Source organism: Camelus bactrianus, chromosome 1, assembly GCF_048773025.1.
Source record: "Camelus bactrianus isolate YW-2024 breed Bactrian camel chromosome 1, ASM4877302v1, whole genome shotgun sequence".
In the NCBI taxonomy this organism is placed as follows: Eukaryota; Metazoa; Chordata; class Mammalia; order Artiodactyla; family Camelidae; genus Camelus; species Camelus bactrianus.
Window position 1 is genome coordinate 27,492,332 of NC_133539.1, and position 19,745 is coordinate 27,512,076.

Genomic DNA, 19,745 nt, shown 5'->3' on the forward strand with positions numbered 1-19,745 from the left:
CAGGCATAAAATGAAGTTCTATATTTAATAACTGGTAATATGGATATAATGAACCCATAAAATACTTTTTTCTAAACGTTTAGTAAACTCTAGAATAGCGCTAACACAAAACAAACAAGGAAATACTATTTATAAGATCATTTTAGAAAGCTAGGTTTGAAACTGAGTTAGATAAACAGTGAGTTTTCATAAATCTTTGAAACAACAGTATCTTCTAAATTTTCAAATTAAAGTCCCTATCAAAATATATTATTTTCGGTTTGCAAAGAAAAATAATAATTAACAAAATTTAAAAATGCATCTGTGATTAAAAATTCTTTTCCTTTACAGAGGTAAACTTCTAAAAATTCAAGGTGGAAACTTTAAGTATAAGGACTACTACATATTTCTTAGCATTTCAATTCTTAGACTTAATAATTGTGTGAAATAAATTTTATTGCATCAAAACTGAGTTTTCAAGACCAAGAATACCACTCTTACCACATGGCAAGGATTAGTACCAAAAGGTTGGCCAATGCTTTTCACTAGGTCTATCTTGTTTATAATTCAAATTCAAATAAAAATGAAAATAAATAATCTTAAAGATAACCAATAAATGCAATCCTCTTGATGCATTACTTAAATTTAAATGAACATTAAAACACAGAAGACAAGAATATTGTCATTTCTATATAGAAGCAAAGGTTTTTTCACAGTCCATATTTTTTTCCCAGTGTTTGAGAGATTGACAATTGTTAGGAACCAAGAGATCTAGTTGTTGTTACAGCTGTAAAACTTGGTTTAAAGGCAAATAAAACACAGATAAATGTTTTTTAAAGTATTACCAACAACTGTGTTCTGAAACCCATTTTGCCTCAAGACATTTTTGTTAATGCTATTACTTTGAGCTATAGCGTCACTAAGAAATTAGATGCAATCTTTGTCTTCCTGTGTCTGAGCCTTTGGGAAGAATAAGAACAGTTCTTATTGAACTTCTGGTACCTAAACTAAGGAAATATGTAGTAATATTCTCCAGGAAATAATAAAACCAAACTATAAAAGCACTTCACAGATTTAACCTATAACAAATATGACCCATATTTCCCTGCCCTCCTTCCCCTCCAATTATTTATGTAACATACAAAAGGCTAGTTTTGATTTTAGGATGCAAACATATTTTAAAATGCTGAATGAGCAGTAACCATTGGCTAAAATAAATATGTGAAATACACGTGAATTAAATACTACATATCTATTTGAAGTGCTCTGAACCACAAATTTTTTAAACACAAAAACTATTTTAACTGCAGAGTACTTAATTTTTCCCATATAACTTATGCGACCAAATAAATACAATTTATCTAAACAAAAACATGATTTCAATTTTTACAATTTAACTATTATAAAATTATTGGAAGCAAACAGTATTCAAACTTTTTTTATAGTTTCAAATAATTATTATCACTAATAAGGATCTTATTACCTAACTCTCCTTTTAATATCAAATTATATTTGATAAATGTACAGTATCTATATGCTTCTTCCTTCTCAAGTATATAAACTGTTATTGAATACAATCTTAAAGTGTTTTCTAGAGTATCTTGTTATTCAATAAATTTTAATACTTTTTTCTCTGGAAGTTGAATTTTGGAATATGTGAGGAATATCCCATTAAAATTTGTGAACTATGCATTAAGGAACCATATATTTGAATATTTTACTGATAAAAGTTATATAATGATCTTATGTCTGGTTTCAATTTCATGATCATGTATTTGTTAACTAAGATTGCAAAAGCTTTTCCCATAATGCACCCTCAAGGTAATGGAATGTCTAACTTAGGGAAAGAACTTAACTGGAAACTAAGAGTGTCTTTTAAAATGTCTGCACAAAAGCCAGATTAGAAAAAAACAGGTCTCTAAATCCCAATGCACTAAGGATATCTTGATCACCTGAGGTAAAAGTAGAGGTATTCTGAAAAGGAAAATCTATATGGTAAGCATTTAGATCCTCCATTCAAGTCTATAAACTTAAAAAAAAATAGTTTGACAATGATAAAAATGTAAATAGAGTAGAAAATAACACAGAAAGGTAAGATGATCTTTGATATTTCTGTTGGTACACACTCATTTATATTAAAGAATTATAATTCCGGAGAATAAACAATCACTGTTTTCCCCTCCTGGTGTTCAGTTTCTTACATACTACATACAGGAGTTGGCCTAGGTTATCTACATCATCTTTCTTGATTCTCTACATTTGTTCTCAAACATTAACTTACATTTATCTTCACAGGAAAGAACTATTCTTAAATATAGAGGTGCCAAGTGTTAGAAAGGTGTTAATATCGTAACTTTGAAAGATGACTTTATCAAAACATATACTTCTTATAAACAAATTGAACCGTTAAAATTCCTTTCTTTGTGCCACATTTAAAGTTGAGCTTAAAAAAGAAAAAGAAAAATAGCTTTCTGTTGTGATGATAGCTTTTATACATCTCACTGGTTTAGTTCTAAGACCTTCGTTGAGAATCAAAGCAATATGAAAAAGTACAATAAGTTAATTATCAGGTAACTATAAATAGAGAAATATAAACTTGGGTTTCACGTAAATGTTCTTAAAATGTGAATTGCTAGTTCTGACCTAGTTTTAAATGGTTACTTTAATTTTTTATTCTATCTAATTAAATTTTATACCCATATCGGACTATCTTTGGCATTTTGTCTCAACTTAAGTACCACATGGTTCTGTGAGTAAGATCAAATCATCTAAATTCTCTAGGGCAGATTTCACATTAATAATATGATTAAGTTGGAATAATCCTTCTCTAAATTCCTTTTTGTGTCTATAATTTTATAATTATCTGTGGTTCTATGTATTTATGTTCTAGTTGAATATTGGAGACAATGTTAGATATTATGAAAACTGATTTTATAACTAAAATTTTGAAATGTATAAATTATATTAAAATATCAATCAACCTGGAAAACATTATATATAAATATCTATATAGTTTTGTACACAATTTCATATAAAATTACAGATAGTTAAACTAATAGTGAATTAGATCTAAATTTCATTTTTTTCTCCAATTTTTATACAAGTGTCAATTCCTGTCATACATACATATATGAAGCAGGATTCTTTCAAAGGAACAAAATTTTCTGGTTACCTCTTGAATGCTTACTGAAAATTAAAAAAAAGCCTAATTCTAATTCAAATACAATACACATCTAGACTCTAGATGTAACCATTTAATCATTAGTCAACCAAATCCTTTTTGATGTAATGTCAAATGAGCAGCCTTTGGTATTTGTATAAATAAAGTGAACCATGAACCCCCTGCAGATTCCATCCACATGTTTTCCTCCCAGGGTGCACTACAGTAGCCATGATAATAAAGTATGAGGCATAATCATACACTTCTCTGGCTATAGCTTTAGTAAAAGTGTAATATATTTCTAAGAATTAGAAACAGTTTAAAACCATACCTTACATTACCAGTTGAAAGTATTTCTCTTCATGAAGACACATGAAAAAATCCTACACTGTACTTTTTATATAAACATACTTAAATTCACCATATTTAAAAGGAACAAAGGAGAAGAGTAAATCCTTTTCAGTGAGAATGGTCAACAGAAAACAGCTCCAAAAGTAAAACAGTTCAGCCACTATGTATAAATCCCAATTTAGCTTGAATAACCAGCTCAGATGAGAAACGTAGAAAATTCAAACAAATAGTAGATTATATTCACATGCAAATGTAGAGATTTTCCTCAAGGAAAGCCTGTGATGCAGGCTTAATGTTTCATTACCACGATCAAGGCAAATGATCCCACTTGGTCCGCCCCTCCCCCAAACACAGAAAATCCATTTTACTTACTAGCTACCTCCAGCGATGCATTGTGACTCACAGCCTCTCCGAGATAATTCCTTGCTACACAGACATAGACCCCTTCATCAGGCCTACTTTTCCGTCCATGCACTATACGTAAGAAAAATAAAGATCCACTTGGCAGCAACATTCGGTGTGAGCGAGGGTCATCTTTGTCTGTCTCCACTCTCTCCCCGCCTTTGTACCATTCAATGGTGGGTGTGGGGCGGCCTTCGGCTTTGCAGTTCAAAGTTGCAGGTTCTCCTTTTGAGACAATTAGGTCTGAAGGGTGTTCAACAATGCGAGGTGGAAAATCTTCCTGACGAAGACGGGAGCCTGCAGAAGAATTGATAAAATATCTTCAAATCATCACTTGAAAACAATTAAGTCTCATTTCAAAAGCCCGGGCATCAACACTACTATCTAAACACTGCATAATATTGACTTCCTCTTCCTAATCCTTCTGGTGTCCACCTTGACTATAACTTCTCATTCCTGAATCCTTTCGACCGTCCACTTAGAAAGTGCTCTTGCTAAAATTTCGCCTGTACAAATCCTGTCTGTTCTCCAAATCCCTTGTCCACAGATTCTTTCAGAACCCATCACCCTGTCTGTCTGTACTATGTCCGTGCCTGTTTCTGCAGAGGAATGTGTTACAGAATTGTTGACAACTACAAATAATGGCATGGCTTCCCGGAATCCCTTTTTAACTAACATCAATCAACACTTTAACAAAACATATGCTATACACCAATGAACATTTATGTTGAAATATATATGATGAAACCATTCTTTATATAGACTTTCATATCTTTTTAAATAATAAAAAAGTATATAAAATATATTGTCCCCTTAATTGATAAATTAAGTCCATTAGTCTCCAATAATTATGTTAACATTTTAGTAGACTTCAAAGATGTTAAATAATTGAGTTTAAGTAATTAAATATAATATTAAATGGAAAAGGATAGTTTTCCCTTTTTTCTACATTCTAGACCTTATGTATTATTACTTAATAAGTGAAATCTTGAGTGTGTGTGTCACAAATATTTTGTCTGTACCTTATTTTTTTCCAACAAGATTATAATCTCTAAAACAAGGATCCAGTTTCATAGTTTTGATATTCCTACCTTAGGGTTGCCATGAACAGATTTAATATGTAAAAATCTTAGAGAGTTCCCAGATTCAACAACCAAACCTTAAACCTTGTTCCCATCTAATGTTCTACTCTCAATGAATAATGAAAAGTAGAAACCAGTCTTCCTTGACACCTCTCTTTCTATCCCTTAATCCTCTCCCAAATTTCTCAAATGAATCTACTCATCTCAATCTCTGCAGCCTGCTACCATCCCAGATCAAACTACTCTAGGTTCCCACCAGGATTTAGGATAGCTTTTAAATAGCTTCACTTCAGTGCAGCCAAATGAAAGCTTTGAAATGCAAATACAATCTGGCTCTTAAAATAAACTCATTGCTCTTAAGATGAAATCCTTAACAAGACCTGCAACAGTCAGTGTGTTCATTACCCTGTCCAGCTCTCCAGACTTTCTGTCCCACTCCTTTCTCTGCTTTCTTCACCCTAGTCTTCTGTTAGTTTCACAAATATATTAGGCTTCCTCCTGCCTCAGGCCTGTGCCTGTCACAGGGTCTGGGCCCAAAATGGTCTCACCCTAGTTTATACCCAGTCTTTTAAATCTCTACCATCCCTGATCTTTACAGCAAAACGTAAATACTCCCTTAAGCAAGGGTAAAAAACTACTCTTGGCAAAATGATCAGAATTATAATTTAAATTTATTTGATGTTCTGAATATTGTCTTGTCTTTCCCATTACTCTGTAAGATCTGTGGGTCTGATTTTGCTCATGGTTGTTTCTCTGATGCTTGAGCACACTAGAGATAATAAAAATGTGTTGAGTAAATTAAAAAATGAATACAGTGCTAATAGCAAGACCCTGTTTGAGTGGAATGATCTGAAGCTTAAAAATCATGCATACTATAAAGACACTTTACAAGATTATTTTTAATTGTAACTGTACATGCATACTTTAACCTTTATTAGGCAGTAAGTTCTGCATAGAGTTTATCTATATTTCTAACTTGTAACTACTGTAATTAGTATTTTTTCTTAATGAAATCATAAAAGAGTGATGAGACTAAAAGGTCTATGACTTGCTTATATCCACCATGAAACAAAAAAAATATATAATTTGAAATGTCAAGTAACAGTTTTATAATCAGAAATATTGAGAAATAGCTTTAGTTCAGGGCATGGTATACAGCATACTATAAATCCTCTAAGTGAAACCAGGCTCTAAAAAAGGATGAAATAAACCAGCAACTAGGGAAAAAATTACTTGGAAACTCGTGGTCTTTTGCAAAGGCTATACTGAAGTCAAATGAAATTTAAATTGGATTTCAGATTACTCAATTATGAGTGCTGTAGAACTTTAGAAAATAAAGCATTATAATATATTACTGGCCATTATTCCAGTTGTAATTATGAAAGGTGGATGCTAATGAGGATCAACTGCTGAGGTAATATGTATTTAATTTAAGTAAATTTCATTTATATTCACATGGGAAACAAGGATGCATACGTTGCTATGAGAATACAAAGAAAGGGCACTTAAGACTGCTGGAGAAAGGCAGACAGAGAAGGCATGCTGACACATGAAACCTGAGGTGAGTCTTGAAAAATGAGTCAGGAGGGAAAGAAAGATGATTTCACTCAGAGGAACAGCTACAAAAGAATATGGTACACTTGTGGGACCTATAGGTAAGTGAGAATGGCCTCAGTATAAGGGGGATGTCAGAGATTAGGAAGCATGTGCCTGAAGAAGCCATAATGTGATGGGCTTTGTACATCAAGCCAAAGTTCTGGAACCTATCTGAAGGCAACAAGAACATTAGTATATTTTTAAGCAAGGAATTGCTTGTAAGTTTGGCTTTAAGGAGCTCAAAATTGGTAGTCTGAAATTAGACTGTGGCAGGCTAAGCTGGGAAAGGAATAGTTAGAACGCATTTACATTCTTGAAACAATAAATTCTGAAAGCTTAAACTTGGATATTGATAGGCAGAAGAGAAGATAGATGTGTGAATGAAAAATGTTGCCATTGCCAGCCATAGCAGTAAACAAAGGATGGTGTGGCCATTGAGTCATCAGCTACTACTGCCACCCTGAACAGTGAGCAGAGGGAATTCAGGATGGAGACAAGTAGGGAGCCCAGCCTCCGCTGCCACCCACAGCAGTGCACCCTGAAGGGATTCAGGATGTGAGAGAAGAGGATAGTGAGCCTAGATAGCTAGGTGTATATCAAAAAAATGATTTCAATGAACCCAGACTTTTGTACCTCTCCATACGTAGAAAAGTACTAAATTTCTTAACTCAAAATATCTGGCTTTCTTTAACAATAATCTTTTGATGTTCCGACTACCTAGCCCTTGTTACAAAAACTCCTAGATATCCTGGCTCCTCCCCTATCTCTTGGGAGTAGTCCCTTAGAGTGATATCAGAGGCCACCTCCCAGGCTTGAGTCCTCAGAAAGTCCACTGTATAAAACATATGCTCAACTTTTAGGTTATGCATTTTTTTTCAGTTGACAGAAGAATCTAGAAATAGTTATAATATCCACAGAATCCACTCACTGGCACTATGGGAGATGGAAATGAAAAATGCACAGGATGGGAGAGAAGCAGAGTGTAGAGAGATTCCCAGTTTCTGATCTGAGCAATGGGTAAGCGTAGTCCCAGTGAAGGTCAAGAGTAAAAGAATGGGATGTGGTGAGAGAAAGGACAGAAGTGATGTATTCAGCATGAGACGTGGAGAGTTTGGGATGTTTCCAGAATCTCCAAATGAAGATGACAAGTTGCCAATTAAATATCCAAGTATGACCTCAGGAAAAAAATCTCAGCTGGATCCAGAGACGAGAATCAAGTTGGAGACTGAAACTCTGGGAAAGAATAAAACTGTCCAAAGAGAGTATACAGAGGAAGTAACGGCCAATTACAGAACCTGGAGATCACCCAGGCTCTGCTCAAGTACAATGGAGCACGAGACTCTCTCCATCCCTAACCTACAGTCCCAGCAGGACTTTTGGGAGTAGAGACTCAGGCCCAAGTTTTCACCATGATGTTTGTACAGCAGCATTCAGTAAAAGAGTTTCAGCAATAAAAATGCTCTCTATTCTATTAAAGGCTGAATTTTCAAAATGCTACGTGGAACACTCTCTTCTCAGATTGTTAGCTCAAAAAAAAAGTTGTGGTTCTCAGGGTCTTTAATTTTGCTAATTCACATTATGTGCACTAGAAGAAAGGTAAAATATGCAGCATTTCTCAAACTTATTTAGTCACTGAACTCTCTGTATTTTTCTTTTTATAGGACATCCCACTTTGAATTTTGCTTCTGAGGAACATGCTTCAAAAGAAAATATACTCTGTCAGCATACAGTAATCTGGAGAGAATGAATAGGGTGAGTAAATGAAAGACTTAACTGACTGTAGAGCCAAAACTTTTGGAAATAATAAGAAAAAACATAGAAATCTCACATTTCTAATGTATAACCTTCACGAAAGGAACTTTCTGATTCCCGAGGGATATTTATGACAAGTAATTGCTTAACCTCAATAATAACAATCATAAATGGTAATCATCATCTTCATAAAAACTATAAGTTATCCTTTATTATCATGTCTAAGCAAGAGGAAGAGGAATTTAAAAGAAAACAATTATTAATTATTGCCTTTATCACAACAACATCTTTATGAGGTGAATGTTGTTATATCTGGTATCCATCTGAGGGGAACTGAGACTCTTGGCTGTCAGTCAGCTGAAAGGTGGCAGTGGTGGGATTCAATCCTAGTCAAATTCGTAATCTTTGCTCTTTCCAAATATTCCATAAGTACTGCTAGGATTAATTTAAACTCCATTAAGAAACATGCTTTTGTTCATTCTTGTTTCCAACATTAGAAGTTGTTCATTTTGATTACTTATTTTTTTGTTTCATTTTCAAGTTTATTTTTTGTTAGTTTGATGCTTACTTTTTCTAATCAGATTTTTAAAATAGATTTATTTACTTTATTTTTATTTTATTTTTGAAGGGGGAGGTAATTAGGTTTACTTATTGATTTACCTATTATTATTTTTTAATGGAAGTACTGGGGATTGAAACCAGGACCTTGTGCAAGCTAAGCACACACTCCACCAGTGTGCTATACTCTCCCCGCCGATTACTTATTTTTAAAATGTAGATAATAAAAATAGCAAGAAGCAGTTAAACCTGATGCATCTAATTTTGTTCTTCCAATGCATTCAAGAATATCTAACTGTAAATCATGTGATTTCATAGGCACTTAACTCAGTGAAGACCTTCATGATAAATAAAAGGGGATATAAAGCTTTCCTTGTACTGTGTGATCTTCTCTAAAAATGAGTTTGCATTTTTGAGTAAATATCCTATAGTATCAGTTTTTAATATCTTAGAACCTCAACTCGTATGTACTGTTTGCACAATTAAAATTAAGTATCACTGATCCCCGGTTTTTCCACTAACACACTTTGAGGGAAAAGCCACCTAACTTGTATCAATGACTGTGACTCACTTTCTCAAAGGAGGACTCTGAGGGAGTTACACCAAGAACAAGTAGAGAAGAACATATATCAATCACAGAAGAGTGTAGAGGAAAGAGCCCTGGTGACTGTAATCTTTCTCCTTAAAAGTGGTACCGCTCTCCACTTCGTCACACACCTCTCTTTATATTCTTGACTCACTATTCATAAAAAAACCTTTCTTCAATCATAATTTGTGAGTTCCTATAAACCACCACCTGACAACTATCATTTTAGTTATGCTAATTTGGGTATTTTTTATGTAATAAGGTTTATATTACACTTGGCAAAACCAACTTCAAGGTTTCAACTACATTCTACGTAGGAAACTAAAAAGTTACAAAGAAGAAAGGGGCTGATGGAGTGAGGCTTTCACAAGGCACCAGGATGATAATATCAGCTGTCCTTGGCAAGAATCCTGGTAGAACCTTGGGAATATAACACAACTGACTTTAGGCAAGGCCAGCATCAGGGAGAAGGACAGGGAAGGATTCCTTCAACAACTGCCCGGTTGGAAGATAAAATATAAACATGAGTGACTGAAATATCTAAACATTTACACAACCACAGCTGGAAAAAGATACACACGTAAGTGCTAAGTATTTCAAGGAAATGTATCAAAGTCACATGAGATTTATTACGAGGAAACCAAACTCCTGGTTGGATGTAAACTGTTTCCCCCTTTAAGACATCACATTTACAGAAACACAAGCAAGGAACCATTTAAGAGACTGCTTTCAATACTCTGTTGAAGTATGCAAAAGATTCAAATATATAATTTTATTCTTTTTTCAAATGTATGATTTTATTCTTTTTTCCTAGTATGTGTCTCAGGGTTTTATTTGTTTATGTTTTCAAGTCTGTTTCTTCTTAGCAGATTGTGCAAAGCAGTATTTATTTTATTAACAAAGACCTGTTTGGATCCAAATTTCTTTGGTAGGTATTTCTTATTCTTTGGTAGGTAAAATGAGAAAACCTAAAATGATTAAAATATCCATTTGTATCATATATCATATGTGCAGCACAAGAATGCTTGCAACATTGCTAAAAGCAGAAGAGAAACAAATTCAGTGAGTAGTTGACAGATGCACAATGAATATTAAAAGACAATTTGGTGACATTTGCCCAAGAAGAGGGGGGTGTATATATTTGCCTTGACAACATACCTATATTTGTAAAAAAAATACCTATATTCTTAAAAGAGACTTGCCTTTTAACCTTTTTATTTAAGCTCCATTTACATTAAAGAGCAAAAGTCCTCTAATTATTAACATAAATCCTATCACAAATACCAATCCTGTAATTTTCTTGTCAGAATTTCATCCTACAAGGAGATATTTGTTAAGAATAAGACGACAGCACCCATTAATGACTCACTGTATAGAGAGTAGACTTAAATATCCTCTAGTGAGTTAGACACATTTCCCAAATACTCACTCTCACTGTACTAGCTACAAAAACAGAGCATACTCTACAGAAAAACTAAGTAATTTCACCTGAAATTATACAGCATAAAGAAACACAAAGAAACAATGCATTAAAATAATTGTATGATTAATAGATCGAGTCATTTTTCCTTAGGTACTTTGTTCCATCCTAATTTCCCTTGATTGTCACTCTACCTAACGAATGGAGGAGGGAGATCTTTTCTTGTCAAAATTTGGAATAGTCCTAATAATTAACTGAGTGCCATTGATACTGTCTGCTATCATCTAAAATGATTACCATTATAGACCAAAATGAAATTCCAGGAGGGAATCCTTGGTGGTTTTGTAATATTTCTATAGAATCTAATATTATATGTCTGTGTCCCCAGAGATGTGAGAAAGACTGACAGTAGCATAAGTTAAATTTTAGAAATAATATTGCTTGCCCTTCCCCCTGTTTTTAATAATATGGTCATGGAAAAAAATATTGCAGAAGGTGCCATGGCATTAACTGCAAGAATTGCCTCAGCTAACTCAAAGCAGCAAGGATTTCTCTATGAGTTGTAACTGAAGGGACTGGAGGGTTGAGTTGTTTCGTTGAGTTCATGTTTCCTATCTGCCTTTTTTGGTAAAATTTCCAATTAACATGTAAACAAGAGGATTTTACTTTCTATAAAACACCAAACAAAAATATCTGCATATCTTAAAGTCCAAATTCTCTCACTACCTTATCCATTGGTATACCTACACATCATGCCTTGCATTAAGAACTGTGCTAGCATTGGCAACACAAAGAAAAATGAAATAAAATCCCTGACCTTCACAGCCAGAAGTTTACCAAAATAGACAGAAATATTAATAAGGATAATATTGGAAAATACGAGCTATAGAAGGAGAGGTAATAGGAGGAAAAACCAGACTCCAGAAGGAAGGAATTGCATCCACAAGAAAGCATTAACTAATACAGCATTTGTGAAGATATGTTAATACATCCAGAGAATGGATTCAGTTTGACTCGGTTTAAATCTAGGCTCTGCTACTTGTTAGCTGTGTGAACTTGGATAAAATACTTACCCTCTCTGAAAGTTACTTTCTTCATCTGTAAATGAATATAAAAATAATACCTATACTTTATAGATTAGCATAATTTCTGATGCACAAAATAATATGGCATTAACCAATGGGTTAGAACTGAGACAGGAGGGAAGGGAGCAGGGCACAACCATTGAAATAATGACACAGCAATTGAGAACAGGACAAACTGGCTAGAACCAAGATGGCAGAAGATTTGGCTTCCAGTAGACTTTGAACCTCACGGCACACCTACAGCTACTATGACAGTTCCTATGCTTACCATAAAAAGTCCGAAAGTAGGCTAGGGCTCAATTCCTGGAAACCCAGCCCCTTCCCCAAAATAGTTGGAATAATCCTCCTACAGAGGAAATGAAATTACAGAGCCGATAAAAACTAACAACTCTGTACCTGGTGGTCTCTCTCTCTCTTGCCCTCTGAGATGGCCCACACTCTGTCTCTGGAGTGTGTATCTCCCTGAATAAACTTACTTTCACTTCACTATGCCTCGCTCTTGAATTCTTTCCTGAGCAAGGCAGGAACCTATTCTCCAGCAACAGAACCATTAATGTAGTCTTTGGAAGTTGACATAAGTACCATGGTTTGATTTTACAATTCTCCTCTTCTGGGATTACACTTGGACTTTTGTTAACTTATAAAGGAATCAATTACTTTTTTCTTAAATCTGTAAGAAAACTTGCAAACTAAGCCATTCTCTAGTTTTGCTTGAGACTTCAAAATAATCTCCCAACACAGCTCTTAGCAGGATCCGGCACAATTCCAGCAAAATGTTTTTCAAAAGAGAATAAAAACAAAAATAAAAGAAAACTGGAGCACTTAGCCCAGCCAACTAATTGTTTTACTAAGAATCATCAGACACTGACTCTCTCTAAAGTCATCTATGATGAAGCATCTCTGTCCCTTGTGGAAAATACCCCATATATTTTATTAATTTATCAGTTAAATGTATTACATTCAAAGCATAATTTCTGAATAAATATATAGATTAAATATATTTATTGACCTATTGAGTAAATGTATTACTTTCAAAACATTAAAAGACATAGTAATGCTTTCAAATGATTACTGAGTGGGGTTGAGAGGGCCAAGACGGCAGAGAAGGAAGACCTGAGGGTGATCATCTCCCCCAACAGGCACACCAAAATTACAACTATTTACTGAGTGTCCATCTATGAGAATGACCTGAAGACTAACAGAAAAGGCCTTCTATAACTAAAGATACAAAGAAGGAACCAAAGCAAGACAGATAAAAAGGGCAGACACATAGTATAGTTAAGACCCACACCTCCAGGTAGGTGACCCACAAACAGGAAGGTAATGACAATTGCTGAGGTTTCCCCAGGGAGCCAGGGGTCTAAGACTCACACTGGGCTCCTAGTTGAGGGGTCCTACTCCAGGAAGATGAGCCCCCAGAACATATGGTTTTGAAGGCCAAAGGGGCATATAAATGGGAAAGTCAGAGGGCTATAGAAAACACATTCCTCTGTTAAAGGACATGCAAAAAGTCTCATACTCTCCGAATTCCAGCCCAAAGGCAGTAATCTGAAAGGAGCCTGGGTCAGACCCACTTGCTGATCTTAGAGAGCTTCCCAGAGAGTCAGGAGGCAACTGGCACTCCCCTGGAAGACCCAGATGCTGGCAGCAGCCATTTGGGGGAGCTTGTTAATACCAGGAAGGCACTGGTGCTGGCAAATGCAAGTCTTCACTCTAGCCCATTAGCACTAAGGGCTTCCCCACCTCCCAGCTGGCCAACCCCAGCCACATCACAAGGCCACAAGCCAGCCCTGCCAACCAGCGCACCCAGTAGTCAGTCCTGCCACAAGAGAAGGGCCCATGTAGTCCATGTAGGGGGCACCCCAAGAGCACATAGCTCTGGTGAACAGAGGGGAGCGTGCTGCTGGACCCCATAGGATGTCTCCTACATGTGGACACTTCTCCAAGACTGGGAAATGTAACCGACTTAATAGATACAAATAAACACAGAGAATTAAACAAATAAGGAGAGAGAGAAATATGTTCCAAAAGAAGGAACAAGCAACCCCAGATCAGGAACTAAGCCAAGTGGAGATAAGCAATCTATCAGGTAAAGAGTTCAAGGTAATGATTATAAAAGATGTTCAATAAACTGACTGAATAGTTGTATTGTCTTTCTTTTCCTTTTTATTACAAATACAAAAACCCATGGGTAGCCAGAATATAGATAAAGTTTGTAATTGTGTAGAATTACATTTCAAAGGCAACTCTTCACAGCTGTACTAAGATTATCAAAATTCACAAATAATCCTTTATTTACTCACGCTTATCCTAATGGACCAAGATATTTAGGTTTGAAAATATAGCTTATTTCAGCTGTTAGGACCGTTTTCCATAGACAAAGGATTTTCAGACAATATTTTGGAGTGTGAAAACAGTATGTAGGTGGCCCTGTGAATATTTATTATTAATCCTAATATTGGATTTTCAACATATTAGAACAAATTATATGGCATTCCAATCAATGTTAATCTATACTTCATTTCTTTGTATATAATGTGGAAACAGTAAATGGTTATAAATTTGAGCCAACAATAATTTCAATATACAGAATATGAGCAGACTTTCTTATGAAATGGCAACTCAAAAACACTCTTGTAACTGCGTAAAATAAACCTTGCTTACCAATCTTCCTTTGTCCTGAATTCAAATTTTGGAGGGGAAAATCTACTCTGAAAATCATCTTATTTTTTGTTTCAAAACATGTTTTTAAGTCATAAATTAAAAGTACGTAAAAACAAATACAGATAAAATACAATTCCTTAACCATACAGAAGTTTTTTTTTTTAAAATGATTACGTAAAGTAATATTTATCAATTCTTTCCCTAAAGAGTTACATTAGATTTTCATAGACTATATACTTTATAGATATAATTGATTAACAGTCAATAACTTTGAATCAATTAAAGTACTAAAATAAAATTTTCAACTTTACTTCTTGAATTAGTCAGACATGCTTGAGCCATATTTAGAGAATCCTTGAATCTAGGTAAGTTATTCATGGCTGCAAGATAAAAGTATGGAATTTCAATTCTAAAAATAATTTTCTAAAGACAATTACTCTTTTGGAAAACAAAATATTTAAAACAACCTTTTAAAAGATTACTGAGAAGTCTCTATAGAAATGCAGTCAACTTCACTCATTTTAAAACTCAGTACTTCTAACAGGAACAAGGATTTCTAAAGAAACTCTTACACATTAGCAAACACATTAGCAAATCTTTACGTCTCTGCAACTTCCCCATTTCTCTGTCATTATATCTCAAATTTAGTTCTTAGAGATTCTAAGGGGCGCCCTATTAAGGGGCTGAGAGGCAGATTCTAATCACTTGACATACAAGATATGGAGATTTAAAAGCTACTCCATATGTTAATTTAAAATATCCTCAGTAATCTTTATGTTCTAAAGGAATAAGTAAATAACTCATCAGTCCAAAACAAAGCTATGTGTAGTTAACATATCAAAGGAAAACCCACCATACATAAAATATTGCCATAGACAAATTTGGGTGCAAAACGATAAAATTCCAAAAAATTCTTCTAAGGGCATTTTTCCCTTTTCCTTTTTGCACTCTGATTTGAGATTTGTAGCGTGCGCTCTCTCTTTTTTCTTTTGCAGATAAGTGAACCAGTGAACAAATGAGAAAGAGTTGTATACGCAAAACTGTAGGCAACATAGTTAGAATTAGTGGAAGCAAATGTACTGCAGGTGACACAGAATGAGCAGAAGCAAATGTTGCTTCAACCAAAAATAAACTTTCCTGGAAAGGGGGTAAGTCTGTATAAGATTAAATGAATGGAGGCCACAAACCCTAAGGCCCAGAGTTGCTTGGTCATGCCCTGTGTGACTACTAGGAGTTCAAAGACTGGATATGAATTTAAACCTATTAATAGATACAAATCGCCTCTTCTCTTTAGGAAGCAAATAGACCTAATTATTTCGCTTATCTTCAATACCATTACAAGGCTAATTCCTAGTCTATGCCACCCAGGGAAAGTCTTTTTTCTTGAATCTTAAATTATTTTTCACTTCATATTTGACTACTTTTGAGCAATTCTGAGACCTTCTATTAATAATAAATTAAGATGCAATTACATTATCAAAATCTTTTAATAGTCTTCCTACTCAGCCTGTTAATAACTGGTACAATGTCTCAATATAATAGGTACTTCTCTAGATTTCTGCTAGCACTGAAACAAGACCTGAGATGGAAAGGGATGAAGTCTAAGGTTGTTTTTGTTTGTTTGCTCGGGGTTTTTTTTTTTATTAATTTTAGAACCATATTTATATAGAACTGCATTTATATTAATACGGACTTCTGAAAAAGTAAGAGTAATTTTCTTTTGAAATAAGTATTTTGTTTACCACGTATATACATAAAATTGGATTTGATGTTTTCAGAGGCCAATACGGGCTCATCAAAATAAAGCCTCCCAAAATACCAGGCACAGGCATTCCAAACTGGTGTGGTAACAACCCACTCAGAAGGTAACCTTCAGAAAAAAATTTTTGTAATATAAACATAAAATGAAAGCAATGTGCCTCAATATGTAATCCATCTTTATATGTTTATGAAGTTTCTCTAATTTCTAATTATTCTTTATTTATTTTATTGATTTGACTTAGAAAATCCTGGGGTTAGGTTAAAAGTGTAGATAAATGATCCCTGACCTATTCAGTCTTGCCCTTTGGGAGCAAGAACTTGTAACTGGTACTTTACATGATGTGATTTCAATTGACACTAAAGTTTGGGAACCATTAAACTAGAGGTTGAACCTATGATGATATATATTTCTTATACTATTGAATGTTCTGAAATTATATCACTTTTTAAGTATTTCAATGACTACTATTATTAATACTAATACTAGGAAATAATTACACAGTCCTTACTATATATCCCACACTTTTCTAAGTGTTTTAAATAATTAACTCATTTAATTATCACACATATACAAAAACTGCAATGCTACTATTAATTCCATTCTATAGATGAGAAAATTGAAGCACAGCATTGTTACGTAATTCACCTGAGGTCACACAGCTAATATACGATAGATGTGAGCCACAGTCTCAGGTAATTTGGCTCCAGAGTTTATGTTTATAATAGCTATTGTAAACTGCTTCTCCACTTAAGTGTTAGCAGAATCTTAACACAGCATTTAGCATGACTATGTATTTAAAAACTTTAAATATATATGACTAATGTATACTTACAAGTATATGCTCTTCAAAGAGAATAGGAAGTAAGATTTTACTCATATTTGGCCACTACAAAATTACTGAGTCAAGAAATGGAAAGAAAATGGCAAATTTTGTTCCAGGGGTAGGAAGTATAACAACATAACTTGAGTTGTTTCAACTTCACCCAAGTGAAAAAGTAACTGATGCTAGAAACAAGCATCTCAAAATCAACAGCCAAAAAAATTGTTTCCTTTTTTATGTTACTTTCATAAATGAAAAATATACAAAAATTAATATAAATTAAAACAACTAATAAAAGTGCATTATAGAAAATGTAGAATGTACAGAATAAAGTAACTAATAAAATACTCATATATAATTCCATATACTTATAGAAAAAAAAGGCTATTATTTTAATATCTTTCCTTCCAATATTATTCTAGCCATTTTTACATGACATATTCTATAATTAATTTTTTGGCTATTGTAAACATTTTGCCCTTTCAGTAACAACTCATGCAAAACATATTTTTAAATGTATAAATCATGTATCTTACTGATGTGTTATGATTAACTTGACTGAACTTTCTTGCAGGAAGCTTAATTATTTCCAAACTTTTAGGATTATCAAAATCTAAAGTTTAGCATCATTGTGTGTACACTTTCATTCATGTATTAAGTTATTTCCTTAATACATCATCTTAGTTACAGACCAACATGTATAAAAAAGTTTCAGGGTTGGTGCATATCTTCAAAAATAAATGTTAAAAAACTTTTTTTAATTCTAGTAACTCCAAAAACACTTGACACCTTGTTAAAAAAGGCTAAATTCCAACTTCTTCATGTTACTTACAGCTCTCTGGTACTTTGATTATAACATTACCCTTCAAAAATACTACTTAAAAATTCTCTATAATCCTTTACTATATACAATGGAAAATTGGGTATGAAAATACTATTAAGTATCTGATTTTTCCTTAATGTCATATTCCCAGTTATGTCACCTTTTAAAGTATGCTTATTTGTGCCTTCAATTTGGTTCATACTAATCACAACCCTTCTTCAGAATACTGATGCCTAGTTAAACCTCTATTTTCCCTTTAAGGGATAAACTTACATTTAAACATTTGTTAATTCTCAAAACAACTTTAAATTCTAGTCTCAGAAAATCTTTTCAGGTTTTAACTCTTACCCATCCATTAGCCAAACAACTCAATGGTTTAAACGTATAGTTGAGAAGCATAAGTAATTCTAAATGTTGATGTATTAGATAATCAGGTATCTGATTTAGGACCATGTTCAGGAAACTGCTTTCCAATACGTGCACTCAGTGTGAAAAAAAGTCCTCTCTCTTTTTTTGAACACAATTTTCCAATAAAAGTATATGGAAAATGGGGTTGTTTCCTTAATTTCTCTTTCTAATATTCCACTGTTAGTATATAGAAATGCCACAGATTTCTGTAGCATAAATACCCAGGAATAAACCAACCTAAGGAGGCAAAAGATCTGTATTCCTAAACTATAAGACGCAGATGAAAGAAATTGAGGATAATACAAACAGATGGAAAGATATACCATGTTTTTGGATTGGACGAATCAGTATTGTTAAAATGACCACACCTACCCAAGACAATCTGCAGATTCAATGCAATCACTATCACATTACTAATGGCAATTTTCACAGGACTAGAACAAAAAATTTTATATTTGTTTGAAAACACAAAAGATCCTGAATATCTAAAATAATTTTAAGAAAGAAGAATGGAGCTGGGGGAATTAGGCTCCCTGACTTCACACTATACAACAAAGCTACAGTAATCAAAACAGTATGGTACCGGCACACAAACAGATACATAGATCAATAAAACAGAATAGAAAGTGCAGAAATAAACTCATACACTTATGGTCAATTAATCTATGAGAAAGGAAGCAAGAATATACAATGGAGACAAGACAATCTCTTCAATATGTGATGCTGGAAAAACTGGACAGCTACATGTAAAAGAATGAAATTACAACATTCTCTAACACCATATTCAAAAATGAACTCAAAATGGATTAAAGATCTAGATATAAGACCAGATACTCTAAAACTCCTTGAGGAAAACATAGGCAGGACATTCTTTGACATAAATCACAGCAATATTTTTTTGGATCCATAAGCTAGAGTAATAGAAATAAAAACAAAAATAAACAAATGGGGCCTAATTAAACCTAAAAGCTTTTGCACAGCAAAAGAAACCATAAACAAAAAGAAAAGACAACCTACGGAATGGGAGAAAATATTTGCAAATGATGCTACCAACAGGGATTAATTTCCAAAATATACAAAGAGCTCATACAGCTTAGCAAAAACACAAACAACTCAATCAAAAAATAGGCAAAAGACCTAAATAGACATTTCTCCACAAAAGACGTACAGATGACAAACAAGCACATGAAAAGATGCTCATTACTGGAGAAATGCAAATCAAAACTACAATGAAGTATTACCTCACAACAGCAATAATGGTCATCATTAAAGAGTCTATAAACAAAATATGCTGAAG

At 33.8% G+C, this 19,745-nt stretch overlaps 1 protein-coding gene across 7 annotated transcripts in view; it reads right to left on the reverse strand.

The window, feature by feature from the left end:
- ROBO1 (roundabout guidance receptor 1) overlaps positions 1–19,745 on the reverse strand; it is a 1,017,320-nt gene that overhangs the window by 301,546 nt on the left and 696,029 nt on the right. For all 7 annotated transcript variants that reach the window (XM_074361428.1, XM_074361430.1, XM_074361424.1 and 4 more), the window contains one exon: positions 3,863–4,189. In XM_074361428.1, the coding sequence (XP_074217529.1) occupies positions 3,863–4,189 (327 nt within the window). The remainder of the gene's footprint in view (positions 1–3,862; positions 4,190–19,745) is intronic.